The following is a 16,278-nucleotide window of genomic DNA, read 5'->3' as shown; positions in this document are numbered from 1 at the left end:
AGGGTTGTCAAGTGTAATATTTTCAAATGTATTATGGACTCTTCTTGTACCCTGAACTCCATCTAAATTAATGGAAGGAGGGTGATCTTATTTGGTCTGATGTAGTAAGAAGATAGTTAGATGATAATGAATTAAGGGATTGGGTTGGGGGTGGGGGCAGAGGTTTTTTTTCTTGAATACATTAACATTAGGGAAATAAGCTTGCCTCCTCCCATATCCAGCCTTAATGAAAAAGACAAATGGTTCATCATTTTTGTCTATATGTTACATTAAGCAAGGAAAGAAATTCTTACCCAGTACATCACCATGACTACTGCTATATGTATTTCCAGCTTTAAACTTTAGCTCTGCATTATCAAATAGTGCATTTCTGACTGCTTGAAAATCCTTCAAAATCTTTCACTTTTCTATACAGGAATTCTGAAAGTACAAGTGTAGTAAAGTTCTTACTGCATGTGATAAATATTTTTGTTATTTGGTCAATATTGATGTGAATTTTTTATCTTGCATGCACTTTGTTTATTCTGACCCCATGTTTCAACTTGGTCAGTATCTTTGTTGGTTCTTGTTAATCTGTACTGCATGTACTGTTATGCTTTTGGTGTAATCATTATGCTTTTTTTCTCACCAAATTATGCATTATGCTAGACCTTTTCAGTACATTCAAAAATAAAATTAAAATGAAGCAATAAAAAGTTGATTTTGGTCATTTTTTTATCATCTCTTTAATTTCACTGATATAAATTTGAGAATATGCTAAACAAGGTGACTCTTGCATGAGAATAGCACAAAAGAACTTGATATAATTCCAAAATGTCTTTAAATAGATTCACATCATTCTTGTGACAGCTACGAATCCAAAAAGTCTTTACCTGAATTCACAGTATTTCTATACAGCTATTATTCTAATTAATCTGGATATTTTAAGCACTGTTATTCTAATGAATGATTAAATTAAATAAAGGAATAAATCCTCTCAGTATAACTGAATAACTTCCAAGACTGGCAGTACTACTAAGAATGCCTTATTCTTTGTAATAAATGTATCATATAGATTACCAATATGCAATAGATTGTGTCTCACTTTCATAATCTCAGTCAGAAAACAGGGTCACATGTTACATTAGCTAAATAAAAATTAGGTCAGCCTGGCCTTTCAGAGGTTATAGGTTCATACCCTGGCAAAGTCATACCAAGGATTTATAAAAATGGTACTTGCAACTGCCACATTTGGTGTTCAGCATTAAGAGGTTAGTGTCAGGACTGTTTGGCATTGTATCAAGATAATGTGACATGGTGTAACATGATGTTACATGTCTGTGGCATGATGTTGCAGTGCTAGACTTCAATATAAACTGCCACATTACAGACATCGTAGCAGTATGACTGAAAAATTGTTAAAGCTACGTTAAAAATCCAAATCGCGCAAGGCATTCACAGTATTCTAATTAGTAACGTTTTTATTGCAATTGCACAAAAATCACTTGACATATACAAATTAAATATTGTAAATATGTATATTTGCATATGTAGATGAACTGAATAGTTTTTAGGCCAGTGAAGCAATTTGTATATTTTTAAAATAAATTTTTGAACACTTTAGAATGAAACACTTTTGTCTCAAATCTTTTCAGCCGGATTGAGGAAAAAAACCATCTTGATATAGACAAGGAAACTTTGGTAGGCTTGTTTGTAAACATGTCTAGATGTTGGAATGAAATTTTTAAGTCACTAAATTTATTTTTCTGACAAATTTGTGAACATATCTTGAAGAAGAAAACCTTGTTAGCTGAATTGTGCAAAAGCCACTTGACACAGACGAATGAAATTTGATGGGCTTGTTTGTATGCATATATAGATGGCCCGCTCTATTTTCATGTCATTAAGACAGTTTTTCTATTTTTACCAAGCAGTTTTGAACTCATTCAGATGTAACCTTTTGCTCTGCAGTGAGGCACGAGTGTTTTACATAGATAATATTTAATGAAGGATGTATTTGGCAGGTATAAAGCCCAATTTCTTCAAGAATCCAATGGAGCCAATGATAATTGGAGCTGAAGGTGGCAACATCACTATCCTTTGTCAACCAGAGGCGGCACCCTTTCCTGTTTATACTTGGAAACTGAATGGAAATGTGCTCAATACACCAGAGGACACAAGTTCACGTGTGAGAAAGCTGAAAAATGGCAATCTTGTTGTATCTATGTTGACACGATCAGATGAGGGAACTTATACCTGTCGTGTTGAAAACTCCCTTGGATTTGCAGAGGGCAGCACTTTTCTGTCTGTTCAAGGTATGGGCAAGTTTATCTCAAATGTAAAAGCATTCCATTATAACAACAACTTGTAATGTTCATTAAATATTTTAATTACAGTCATTGACTTCATATATGTGCTAGTGTGCAGCCCTCCTCAGCAAAAATTCCCTATCTTCTTTGTTTGTTATTTTGTAGTATGGCACAGCAGCACTTTGAAGCTTACATTATATTAATGCAAGAAAACTGCCTTGCCAAAGGACACACCATGGTAGCTGGTCTGGGCTGATTCAGTAATGGGAATCAGTTTATTGATACACCATGGTAGCTGATCTGGGCAGATTCAGTAATGGGAATCAGTTCATTAACACACCATGGTTGCTGATCTGGGCTAATCCAGTAATGGGAATCATTAATACCCCATGGTATGTGATCTGGCTGATCCATAAATGGGAATCAATTCACTAACACTGCATGGTAGCTGATCTGGACTAATCCAGTAATGGGAATCGTTTCATTAATACCCCATGGTATGTGATCTGGCTGATCCATAAATAGGAATCAGTTCACTAACACTGTATGGTAGCTGATCTGGGCTGATACAGTAATGGGAATCGTTTCATTAATAACTGATCCACAGCAACTCCCATTAGTCCAAGAAGGGACTTAGATATGGTGGCTAGGCAAGTGTGAAGACCCCTTGATTCATGATTGTGAAGACCTTCATGACAGATCATTGAAATAAATGCCTTTATGACACATCATTGAAATGAATGCCTTTGTAACAGATCATTATTATAATGAATGGCATCATGACAGATCAATGAAGTGAATGCCCTTGTGACAGATCATTGAAATGAAGGTCATCTTGACAGATCATTGAAATGAAAGCCTTTGTGGCAGAGCATTAAAATAAAGGTCATCATGACAGATCATTGAAATAAATGCCTTTGTGACAGATCATTAAAATGAAGGTCATGAAAAATCATTAAAATGATTGTCACCATGACAGATCATTGAAATAAATACCTTTGTAACAAACAGATCATTAAAATGTTGGTCATGACAGATTCATGAAATGAATGCCTTTGTGACAGATCATTAAAATGAAGTTATGACAGGTAATTAAAATGAATGCCTTTGTAACAGATCAATAACATGAAGGTCATCATGAGAGATCATTGAAATGAATACCTTTGTGACAGATTGTTAAAATGAAAACCTTCATGACAGATGATTGAAATGAATGCATTTGTAACAGATCATTAAAATGAAGGTTTTCATGATAGATCATTGGAATCAAGGCTTTCATGGCAGATCATTGACAGACATCAAGGCCTTCATTACAGATGAAAATGTCAAAAATGTAAGGATACATCACATTTAGCCATGGACACAGGAAGTGAAGATCATGACGTGTTCAAAAGAATTTAAGAGTTGGTGCAAATTGTATTACACTTTATTTACAGCAGTGTTGATTCAAAGGCTTTTAGGATGTTTTTAGTATATGATAGAATTACTTTATAGAAATGCTAATTATTCAGGACATTCCAGTAAAACATACCTGGGTCCCAGGGAAGGCACTTTTAATGTGGAGTACTCACCCATAGATGCAATTTAGAATTTTCTTTTCATTTCAGTATGAACTCGGTGCTGTCAAAGTACCCTGACATATATTTTTTTTTAAACTGCCTTCCCTGGATACAATATAATATTAAGTGGAACAGCCCTTAATGTGTTTTGCCAATTTACACCAGCTATTTTATCTAACAGAATAGTACAATGGTTCTTAACCATTTTGGGTGTTGATCCATGTTAGGTTTTGGTTTTAGTCTCACCATCAAATGCTAAAAAGTCACATAGGTAGGAAAATGTTTAAATTATTAAGGTTGATCTTGGTGACCTGCTCAAAAGAGCCTGGCAACCCAGTTTTGTGTCATGATCCATTGATTAAGACCACTGGAACAGCATATTCTGTACTGAAAATTTGACAACATGCACTTGATGTTGCATTTCACAGTATGTTGAACAGAGATGATATGTAATAGCTTAACCGATGAATTTAAGTTTAGATAATTTTGTTTTTGATCATGATAAGAGATATGTCTTTAAATGGAAAATTGTTTTATTAAATTTTATGATTTTTCTTTTGTAGGAAGCACCAAGATCTTCCAGGCCCCTGCTAACACATATGTACTGGTGAATGAGACCGCTTTCCTGTATTGTAAGGCCTCATACAACCAGGCTGTCCTCGATTTGATCTATGAATGGCGCTTTAATGGCAGAGTCATTAACTTTGAGACTGACAGATTTTATGCAAGGGTAATATGAAGTTTTGACTCCTGAAGAATCTATCACCACTGATGTTTCTATATCATGATACAGAAATTCCCATTTGATACATATGATACAGAAATTCCCATCAGATACTTATGATAAAGAAATCTCACATATACAGAAATACCCATTCCATGCATCTCATGATACAGAAATTCACATTTGATACATATGATACAGAAATTCACATTTGATACATAGGATACAGAAATTCCCATTTGATACATATGATACAGAACTTCACATTTGATACATATAATAAAGAAATTCCAATCAGATACATATGATAAAGAAATCTCATACATATAGAGAAATACCCATTCCATACATCTCATGATACAGAAATTCCCATTTAATACTTATCATGATACAGAAATTCCCGTTTGATACTTATCATGATACAGAAATTCCCATTTTATACTTATGATACAGAAATTCCCATTTGATACAGGTCATTTGATACTTATCATGATATTAAAATTCGTATTTGATACATGTCATGATACAGAAATTCCCATTTGATACTTATGATAAAAGAAATTCCCATTTGATACAGGTCATTTAATACTTATGATACAGAAATTCCCATTTGATACAGGTCATTTGATACTTATCATGATACAGAAATTCCCATTTGGTACAGGTCATTTGATACTTATCATGATACAAAAATTCGTATTTGATACATGTCATGATACAGAAATTCCCATTTGATACTTGTGATAAAAGAAATTCCCATTTGATACAGGTCATTTGATACTTAATGATACAGAAATTCCCATTTGATACAGGTCATTTGATACTTATCATGATACAGAAATTCCCATTTGGTACAGGTCATTTGATACTTATCATGATACAGAAATTCGTATTTGATACAGGTCATGATACAGAAATTCCCATTTGATACAGGTCATGATAAAGAAAGCCCCATTTGATACATATGATATAGAAAGCCCCATTTGATACATATACAGAAATACCCATGCCATACATATCAAGATACAGAAATTCCCATTTGATGCATATGATAAATATTTTAGTAAAATACAGGCATATGCAACCTATATTGCAAGGGCTGAATGTGGCGCATGACCTGGCTTTATACATTTATTTACATGATAGGGTGTGGGTTTAAAACTCTTCTATGTGGCCTACATTCTGGAGGAAGTTGCAGTATTATATGCATGACTGCAGATTTTGAGTAGATCAAATGTTAGGACTTGTAGATATTTAATAGCCCAAATCCATGGACTTGTCTGATGGCAAGGGTTTGGACATGGGCAGTGTATTTTTTAAATGAAATTTATGGTTAAAATTTGTGTCACTATTATTGGAGCTCACCTTTATCTAGGTACCAGTCTTTTCCAAATCAGCTTGTTCTTTGCTATTTCATTAACAGCATGCTGTTCATGGTTGAATTCTAGTATATGTCATTGTGGCACAAGAATGAAGTGTACTGCCAAATGGCTATATTTATCAAAATTGTAATAAATTGAAAACTATAAATATGCTAGCCAATAATTATGTGTGTTGAACCTCAGAATTTTTTTCTTTCTGCACAACAACATGAGCTTTATTAAGATATTGTCACATGGTCACTCGTATCAGGAAAATCTATTTTTTACTACTTTTTGGCGTGCTGAAGGTTCGTGCTTCAAAGTGCTACAAGACTTGAAAATTACATTTTTTTTCTATGTTTTTTTTATGGGGAACTTGGCACAGCATATGAGAAACATTTCTGGTTACAAAGCAATGTCAGATCATTATGAGTAATTCAGACTCGGGAGAGGATGTGAGCCATTGCTTACTCATTTTGAAATGGACAAAGAAAAGTAATTGTACATTACTAGCAGCAGCAGCAACAAAGCTAACTTGACCAAAATTATAAAGACAAAATAGAAATTGGACTTGAAATTGCTCAGGACAATCACTTTTTCAATGCCAGTAGCTTCTCGTGGGTCGGTGGTTCTTTCTGGGCTTTTTCCCGGGTTCTTCCTCCACCATTAATACTGGCCGCCATGTATAGCCTATCGTGTGCTGAAAAATGGCGTTAAACCCTACAACAACAACAACAACAACAACAACAACACTTTTTCAAAGTCACTTGTTTAAGATATTAAGTGGATAATTGCTTGAAAATGATTTGTGTACAACCCAGAGTTATGTTTACAATTTATGTTGAGTTCTACCTTGTCTTTGCAGTTTATTTCAATCTTGGCACTATGGACCATTTAAAATAATGAAGAGTTACATCTGATGTGATTAAAATTGAAATCTCTGACATAAATGAGATCTAATGGACATTTATAGGTCATCTTCTATTAATTTTAATTCACTAATCCGATTTCAGCTTAAATGTTTATGAAGTGAAAAGCCTCATAAGGAACATTTTGTTTCTAATGATAACTCTACAAAACACAAAATGCAATGCCTTTATATCATTTGAAAGTTAACTAATGACATCACTTAGCCCCAAAAAGTTGCAATAAGAAAAAAGTGGTAGTAACTTTCTACAAATGTTTATTATGATCTGAAGATGGTGATATGATATATTGTATATTGCGCTTACAACAAGCCACAAATTTAGACACCAGAGAACAGAGATCCTTTTATGGAAACAACATATCTCATTTTGCTATCCACAAATTTACATGCTAGTAGGGATGAAAATGTTATTTTCTGCAAAACTTTTTTTCGTTAGTTTTAATATTACTTTTAACAAATTATTAGCCGAGTGGTCTAAAGCACTCTCCGTTACGGATCACTGCCATCTCACCGCTGCCTGCGGTGGTTTGAGTCTCGGATTCAGCCAATGTGGGTATGTGAGAAAGCTTGCCAGTAGCTTCTTGTGGGTTGGTGGTTCTTTCCGGGGTTTTCCCAGGTTCTTTCCTCCACCATTAATACTGGCCGCCATGTATAGCCTATCGTGTGCTGAAATATGGCGTTAAACCCCACAACAACAACAACAACAACAAATTATTGGGTATATGAGGATACGGGAGCTTAGTGATTTTCCCAAAGATGCACCAATGCAGCCAAGCCAGGTTTGCCGGGGTAAGTGTCTAATATGCAACCATTGAATTGAGTCATATGCAATACCAAATGTGTTACCACTCCTCTCTTGACAAAACAAACGAAAATTAATTATACTGCATCACCATAAAATATAAATATCTATGACTATAAATGTTGTTGTAGTGTTACAACTCTAATGCAAAGCCTCTGACAATAAAACAAATTGGTATTCCATACAATTTCTTATGACTTTAGCGTCAGCATCAGGTTAGTTACATTTTTGTAACACATTCATTTTTGCTCCCCCAAAATAAACTTGAATCTCACCAGCTACATCTCTAATTGTCATCTACATTACATAATAAACACCTTTTTATGCAAGCAAAATGTTAGATTCCACTATTTGATACAAGTGCTTTGAGCCTTAAGGCTACAGTGTTTACATGTGTAAATGGCATGATCAAGTTTAAATGTTTACATGTGTAAATGGCATGGCCGGAGGGCAAACGAGGCATAATTTATTTCTATCTGGACAGTAAGGGAGGCATGCTAGAAATGGCAGTTAAATACTTGAGGGCAGATGAGTCATATTTTATTTCTTTCTGGACAATAAGGGAGGCATGCTAGAAATGGCAGTAAGGACTTGAGGGCAAATGAGTCATAGTTTATTTCTATCTGGACAATAAGGGAGGCATGCTAAAAAAAGGCAAAAGGATGTCATTATGGGTAAATGGTGTATTTTACTTATATCTTATTGGAGTATTGAGCATCAAGTGGAAGAAAATCTTAATTGGTGACAGTCACTGGTACAGGGAACATTTATCTAAAAAAATCACAACAGCTGAAAAATTTCCATATTGAATTCATTTCATTTGTAAATGTTAACACATACCTGGATAATTATGTCTTTTAAAGGTATTTAATCGTACAAGAATATTTTAAATAAATAAATAAATAAATATTATTTCAGTCAACAGGCTTACATAGGTAAAAATTATTGGAAAATCTGTTAAGTACAGCTAGTATAATTTGGATATATTAATGATATCTTTGAATAATCACCAACAATAACTTTATAGAATGAAACTAAATGATGAGTGGATACATTATTTTATTTGCCTCAAACTATTTAAATGGTTGCCTTCTTATTTTAGTATCTTTAACAAAGAGAAAAACATTGCTTTCGTTTTTTTCCCTTTTTGCTGAAATTTAAATTAAGCAAGTACATTATGTTATGCCTGCTGCAGAAATTATACCATATACATGTTTATAAACTTTGCTTAACTTTGCAGCCTTACCAGCATTGGCATAAGTTCAACATAGTTTGGTGTCCATTTGTGTGTCTGTACAGTCATCCTGACTAATGACTGATTAATTGTTATGTTAAAGTCTAGATTGACCTTAATACTAAGGGTTTTTACTTAGTTAAATAAAAGATGGGCTTTACATAAAGTGGTTCTCTTGTTTTATTACCATTTCTTCCTGTTTGTACAGGGGACCCCTCCAGACAACACGGGTGGTTTGTACATCCGACGGACCCAGTATGATCATGAAGGGCAATACACCTGTGTGGCCAGGACACAGGTGGACTTTGATGAGTCCAAAGCAGAGCTTATCGTCAATGGTCAGTTTAAAAAAAATTGTTAATGATAAAAATATTAATTAGTAACCATCTGTCTATATATATCTGTTATCTTACTATTCACTTTATTGTTTGCCATTATTTACACAATGTACATGCCTGCTTGCTCATCCAGGGATTGTGCTGTGCTTTGCCAGTGTCACAATGATGATTTTTTTCCCTTATGTTTGACAAAATATACCATCTGGCAGTTTTTTTTGTGACAACATTTTTGGCTGTTAAAACTTATCTATAAAATCCAATATAATTAAAATCAGATCCCTACTGACCTACATGATGATCTGACATCAACCACTTAGGGATCATGTTCAGGTTGCCAATGTTATTACTGTAGCCAATCAGATGAAGTCTGGAGACTGAGCAGAATGGCTGGTATAACAGTACCAATTGTACAACCACAGGTAGGTGGAGCTTGATGTTGGGGAACATTTTATTCAGATATAAACTACAAAACTAGCTTGGATTGGTGCATTATGTAAGAGTTGTAGTTTCGCTTTAAAAAAAAGTTGAGTCTCTTGGCAACATACGAGAATATGTTCTGTATTTTTTCAGATTTTTTAAAAAGTGATTCAGGGGGTGCTTACCAGTTAATATGTACTTTTGAGAGAGTGACATATGTAAGGTGAAGTAGTTTGCATTTAAACCATGCACAATGGAGAGAATGTTGGCATACCTCTATGCTACATCAATGTAATGTGGATGATATTTCTTTTGGATATTGTACTTTTGGAAATTTTACATGATTTAAGCACACTGCTAACTAAAATGACTGCTCCCTTGTGTTAAAAAGACAGCCTGAATTAGTCTAAAGTACACTATACATAGCAGCTATTAAAATAGGGAAAATGAATTTTGCCAGACTAGACAATACCAGCTTCTGAAAGTGCAATGAATGAATTACCAAATATATAAAATGTAAAAAAAGTTATCGGCTGTTTTTTATACAATTACCTCTGAAGTTCAGGAAGTGAAAATGACCAAGTAGAGCTAGCACTTTTTTGAAAGGTGCACATCTGAAGTAAGGCCAAGCTGTATACTCTATAACCCATAGTACCCTTCAATCATACAAAAGGGAATTAAAGGTTCTTTGAATTATACCTAAGATATACAAGGTCTTTTTTAAATAGCCAGTATAACCAGTGAGGAAAGCCGGAGAAATTCTTTTTCTTTAAAATCCTAACCCTACGCAAAATACAAAACTGCAGAGCGCCACCTCACATCATTGTTGTGATTGGATAACTCTTAATTTTGTTTAGTTCCAGCAGAGTTATCTCTCTTAAATGCAGTGAAGTACCTGATTCTATCAATGTAAAATTGATAATATAACATTGTTCTCCATGAGATTATAAAATGCATGCTTAGGTAGGATCAAAAATATTTTTAATTCACCACACATTATGAGTTAGGACTGTGGAAAAACAGTTGGTAGCATGATACCAGCAGAAGAGGATCAGTTTGTGTTAAACGATTTTATTCACTTTCAAATTTCTGAAACCTTCATTTCCATTGGCCATTTCAAAGGTCACCAGAATAATGCTCCCTAAGCAGTCACTGTTTGATTTTCATGCAGGACAGTGGAGATCTGATTTTAATCAGATTGATATACAATGCTGGGTTTGGAGTGGAGAAATTCAATTATCACCATAAAAAGAAGCTGCAAACTTGGATATAAAATGTACTGGAATCCATACATTGTTACATTAGCTGCAAACTTGGATATAAAATGTACTGGAATCCATACATTGTTACATTAGCAAATCCTTTGTTCATATTGACAAACTATCATACAAGTGCATTCTTATATCATAATATGCTTATGCTGACATCTGGCACCTCTCTGATGGCCTAGTGGTTAGTGTGTCCACATCAGATGCAGGAGGTCGTGGGTTCGATCCCCGGCCGAGTCATACCAAAGACTTATAAAAATGATACTAACAGCTGCCTTGCTTGGCGCTCAGCATTAAGAGGTTAGTGTTATGACTGGTCATCCTGGTGTCAGGATAATGTGTCTAGGTGGGACATCATGCTACATGTCTGCAGCAAAATGCTCCATTGCTAGACACTATAAACTGCCCCACTGCAGACATTGTAGCGATATGACTGAAAAATTGTTAAAGCTACATTAAAAAATCCAAATCACACACACACACACACACACACACTGACACTAGTCAGCACCAAAGTTGAATAAAAGCAATAGAATAGAGTCTATTGCTGCATTTTCCAAAGTGATTGGAACCTGTTTATTACGCCGTGAAATTTTCCTTTTGCAGAGAAAGAATTATGCCTACGATCACTACCAGCAGCAGTGTAAAACACAAATTAAATTTCCTTTCTTTTGAAACTTTATATATTTGTCCATCAAATTAATTGAAAATGGGACATATTGAAAAGATGTTAAACTTTTTAATTTGTTCAATATTTTCATTTCGGTATGAATAACCTCATTCATTGGTAGCCTCTGCAAAGTGAGTTGTTTTAGTCTGACCAAAATCTGGTCCAATTTAAGTACATGTACATGTAATGTAAACAACAAATATACAGCTATATTCTACTGGTGACAATCAACATCATAGTGAATTGTTTAGTGACAAGTGTTTGCTGATGGTGGGGTGTAGATCAAACAAGGACTACCATTCATTTTTATATACCTGTCATTTGTGTTTTCTAATGGGATTCATAATTTTCTAACATGTGATCTATAGTTGAATTTATGGATTGTTCTACACAAATGTAAGTTGTCAATATACAAGTGTATTTCAGAGTAGTTTTGTCTTCATTTAATCAAAATTTCCATTGTTTATTTTTTCTCATTGTGAATCCTACTCTCTGATTACAGATCACCTCTTACAAATTTCACTTGTATGTTGATTAACATTTTTCAGCCCCACCCCAACCCTCTCCATCCCAAACACTTACCTTGACATATGTTGAAAATATTACCTTGGTCCCTAGGATCTCAAGATAAATGGGTAGTGCTGAATTATGATAATGGTGTAATTATTTGAAAATTTGCAACAGAATATTGAGGTTGGTGATTTTTGTGGGCAACAACTTTTTTTTAAGCCAGCGCCATCCCTGCTTATCTCATCAGTTGTCAGTATTATAAAAAAAAATTAAAATGTTCATTATAGAAAATTTCATTAATAACTATCCACATCTGTCATCTATCTCAGTTACGTTTCATCTGCAGATCAACATATCTGTTTTGTTATTTGATATTAACACTTTGGAGTAGTATGATGACTTCCTCACAAATCAGCCTCCACCCAATTGCCTGTTTTTAGCCGTAAAAGTGCTACAAGTCTACCTAGGTGGGAGACATTGATTGTATTTGTAATTAGCATCCTTTTCACAATGAAATTCATCCTAAGCTTGATTAATTTTGCTTCTATGTATTTTGTTTTGCTGTTTATAATCACAGGTGTCAATTCAGTACTAAGTGCAGTGTGGAAATATGTATGGCAATCATAAGTAAATCAAGGAAATGCACTGTCAAAGTGATGATGTGATCAGTATCACTACCACCTCAGTTGACTTCATTTTAATGGTGGAAATTTAGAGGGGAAAGAGTTGACTGGTCCAAAAGAAAATCAAACAAGTGTTATCGTCAAAGTTGTCACACACAGTACCAGCCTCACTCATGACTGCACAATCAGAACAGAGCTTGACAGTACCTTTAGGAACAATATTGACTTGGTATGGTAGGTGTCTAGACCAATGATGGCATTAGAGGTTAACTGGCAATGGTTAATAGCAGCTCCAACATCCAACATCCTTTCAGCTGATGCATGGAGGTACCAGGTATGGTGATCAAATATCCTGTTTTACTCTGTCCTGGCATCATGAAACTGACACCAGTATGGAAGATGGTATGGCCTTTTGTCAGGACTGGACTTTGCCATTAAAGATGGATTGACTGCAGTCAACACCAGGTCCAGCATAGCTTCAATAAATGCCCAAAGGGACTGGATGATGAGATCAAATGTCCAGGCATCATAGCACAAAGAATAAAGCCATGATGGATCCATATTGGTCTAGTGCCATGATGGACTGATGCTGGCCTGGTGCCATGATGGACCGATGCTGGCCTGGTGCCATGATGGACCAATGCTGGCCTGGTGCTATTGTGAATCAGTTTCAGCTAAGTGCCATTATGAGTTTATGATGGCCAGATGCCATTACAGATCCATGTCAGCTTAGTCATATGACAGAACCATAGAGCCTGTGCTGTTACAGATACATATATCTACCAATTGCCATTACAGACTTGTTGGACAGCTTCAGCACAGCCTGTTACAGCTTACCAACCCTGCACCGGTTACAGTGACAATACAGTCCTGGTTGCTTAGTACCATTCCCTGACCATTAACATTGCATGCTGGGAGTAATGGATGGCTTCGGCATTGGCATAGGCTTCATCATGGATGGTCATGGCTTACCATTGTCACTGGTATTGGTTATGCTGATGATATTGTCCCCAGTGCCAATACCAGTCATGGACCATAGATGAATCACCCATTGATCATCTGGAGATTACAGTATCCTGGTATGGTCGGAATCCCAGGCTTGTTTACCATCCATCTCAGCAGGCTTCACCAGCGCTGTCACATGCATTGCAGGAGATGTCTGTGTCATCCCCTTTTTTGGCATATAAGAATTCATACTTACAGTCTCCAGTGTCTTTACTTGACTTGATAGAAAAGCCTTATGCACATGATCAAGGAAGTTTTCTAGCTGTTGATGCTTAGTTTTGCATGTCTCCACCTACAGTGTTGGTGGCAGTGCACACATTTCCTGCATCAGTTGATCTCATATCCAAGAAAAACCAGACGACTTTCAGTGAGCTATCACAGTCTGGTCGATTCATTGACTTGTTTGATTAGAGAGGCAGCTTCAGGGTCCAAGGGTCAACAGACCTTTTATTTTTGATTTTAAAAGTTTCCATCTAATTTTAACGATGCTCAATTTGAAGATGCAGATGCTGTTTTTCATACTGAAATCCAAGCCATCAACAGAGATGTTGCAGTCCTTGGAATGTCCAAAATCCACATCCGTTTATATTGATTGGAAGTTCCTTCTCACTGCAGGAGGATCTATGTTATCCAGTACTCAAAGTTCCTGAAATGCTAGTATTTGTTGGATATGTCTGGTAGAGTGAAGGTTTTGACTGGCACATACTCTGAGCAACCAGACATTGGCTAATGAAGTTCTCAAACAATCATTGTGTCAAATTTTCTTTGATTTTTTGTATCCATTAAACTGCCAAATAAATACCTTAATGAAGTAAAATTCAAAGGTTACAAGGTCTAGTTGACAGATTGTTCTTGGTTGAACAATCCTTGCAGATTGGACCTCAAGGAATCATGAACCTCATGGATGCCAGCACAGCAGATGAGGACGGCCTGCCCCTGCCCACATTTTTTAGGTCAGTTATGGCTCCATCAGGACATCTTTTTACACATCTGTCTTCTGGAGATAAATGCCATAATGAGTCCATTATTGGAGGCACTGTGTGGACAGTGCATTCTTGTTCTATCTGACAATTCCACTTGGGTGAATTGTATCAGAAGGCATGGGGGGAGGGGACAAATCCCCAGGCATCTGCCCTCTGGTTTGGGATTTTCTCAGGTGGTGATCTCAGTGACAAATCCATGTTCAAGTCTCTCCATCCAGGCTCAGTAGTAGTAGACTCAGTGTCCTAACAGAACTGGCTAATTCAAACCAAATGATCAATTCGCCCCTCATTATTCATTTGAATCTGCATCTGCTGGGGCCAACTATCAGTCGATCTGTTTTCAACAAGGTGGAATGTAAGCCTATCCATGTTTTTCTCTTCAGTCCCAGATCAGAAAGACTGGGAAGTCAGTGCTCTTTCTATGAACTTGAATGGACTGGAATCAAACACCTTCCCTCCAACTTTTCTGAAACCAAAGATCTTGCAGAAAGCAAGTGGATCAGAATGCCATTTGGTCATAATTACTCTTGTGAAGTCAAGGATAAATGATCTATTAAAGTTATCTGTGGAAATTTCCAGGAAAATTGTGGTCTTTCCTTAACTGCTCAATCATCTTTGAATGCAGGTGTTTGATATGGTCTTGGAATAGTTGAACCTGTAATGTTGTATTACATCACTGTTTTATAAGATATGCAACATTTTTGATGTTATAGAGTAGGCGGGATTAAATGCTTTAGGACTTAAGGAGATGGCAAATAAACTGTTACTGCCTAATATTACGAAAGTTTGCAGTTGTAGGTCATTCAAAAATCAATTTGCTGTTTTCTCATCTGTAAATATTAGAATAGTTGACACATGACATAATGGCAAAGTTAATCCAGACTCACAGAAAACAATGTGACTGGTTGATCTTGGGACCCGCTGTAATGACCAGTATATAATTAGTTGCTGCATAATATGACATATATTGATAAATTAGAACAGTGGATAGACTCACAGCCTAAGTTATCGTAACTTTTTGCAGATATGACAGATGTTTAAAAAATAATAGGGAAACATTGACGCAGTTTTTTTCATAAAATATCAAAGGCATGGACGAAATTTCTTAACAAAGCATCATCTCAATCCAGATTTCTTGGTCAACGGCACTTTTAATTGGGTACATGTCAGCCCAGTGAGTGATCTCATGTATGCTTGTCATGCTTTACTGATTAGATATGAGGATATTTACACAATGGCCTGTGCACTGCACTTGTTTGTCACATCCCAGATAATATTATGTAGCTTCAGATGGGTCATTTCCAGACAATCCTTACAAGTATGTAACCCTCTTGCTCTCTCCATCCATTCTTCATTGCCCAGTTCATTTCAGTATCATCAGTACTTTGATTTTGATTTTGTTTTTAAAACCAATTTGTTCGTTAATCTTTTCAGGCAGTTTTATATAAAGCTGGTTGAAGCATATCAATTAGATTTTTTTAAAATAAGTACAGTTTATACACGCTTGTAAGATGAGCCCAACTGTAAACTGCAAAGACCCAGATCTGCTATTGCATAATGCGCCAGCA

General features: G+C 35.7%; 1 protein-coding gene across 1 annotated transcript in view; it reads left to right on the top strand.

Annotated features, from left to right (window-relative positions):
* The window catches only part of LOC149788619 (contactin-like), an 87,851-nt gene that overhangs the window by 32,984 nt on the left and 38,589 nt on the right, over window positions 1–16,278 (top strand). The window contains exons 13-15 of the mRNA XM_089974701.1: window positions 2,004–2,294; window positions 4,411–4,577; window positions 9,105–9,234. Coding sequence (XP_089830827.1) covers window positions 2,004–2,294; window positions 4,411–4,577; window positions 9,105–9,234 — 588 coding nt within the window. The remainder of the gene's footprint in view (window positions 1–2,003; window positions 2,295–4,410; window positions 4,578–9,104; window positions 9,235–16,278) is intronic.

Source organism: Sinohyriopsis cumingii, chromosome 11 (assembly GCF_028554795.1).
Source record: "Sinohyriopsis cumingii isolate HCF-2022 chromosome 11, ASM2855479v2, whole genome shotgun sequence".
In the NCBI taxonomy this organism is placed as follows: domain Eukaryota; kingdom Metazoa; phylum Mollusca; class Bivalvia; order Unionida; family Unionidae; genus Sinohyriopsis; species Sinohyriopsis cumingii.
The sequence above is the reverse complement of the archived record's forward strand: the minus strand, read 5'-3'. Positions and strand labels throughout refer to the sequence as shown.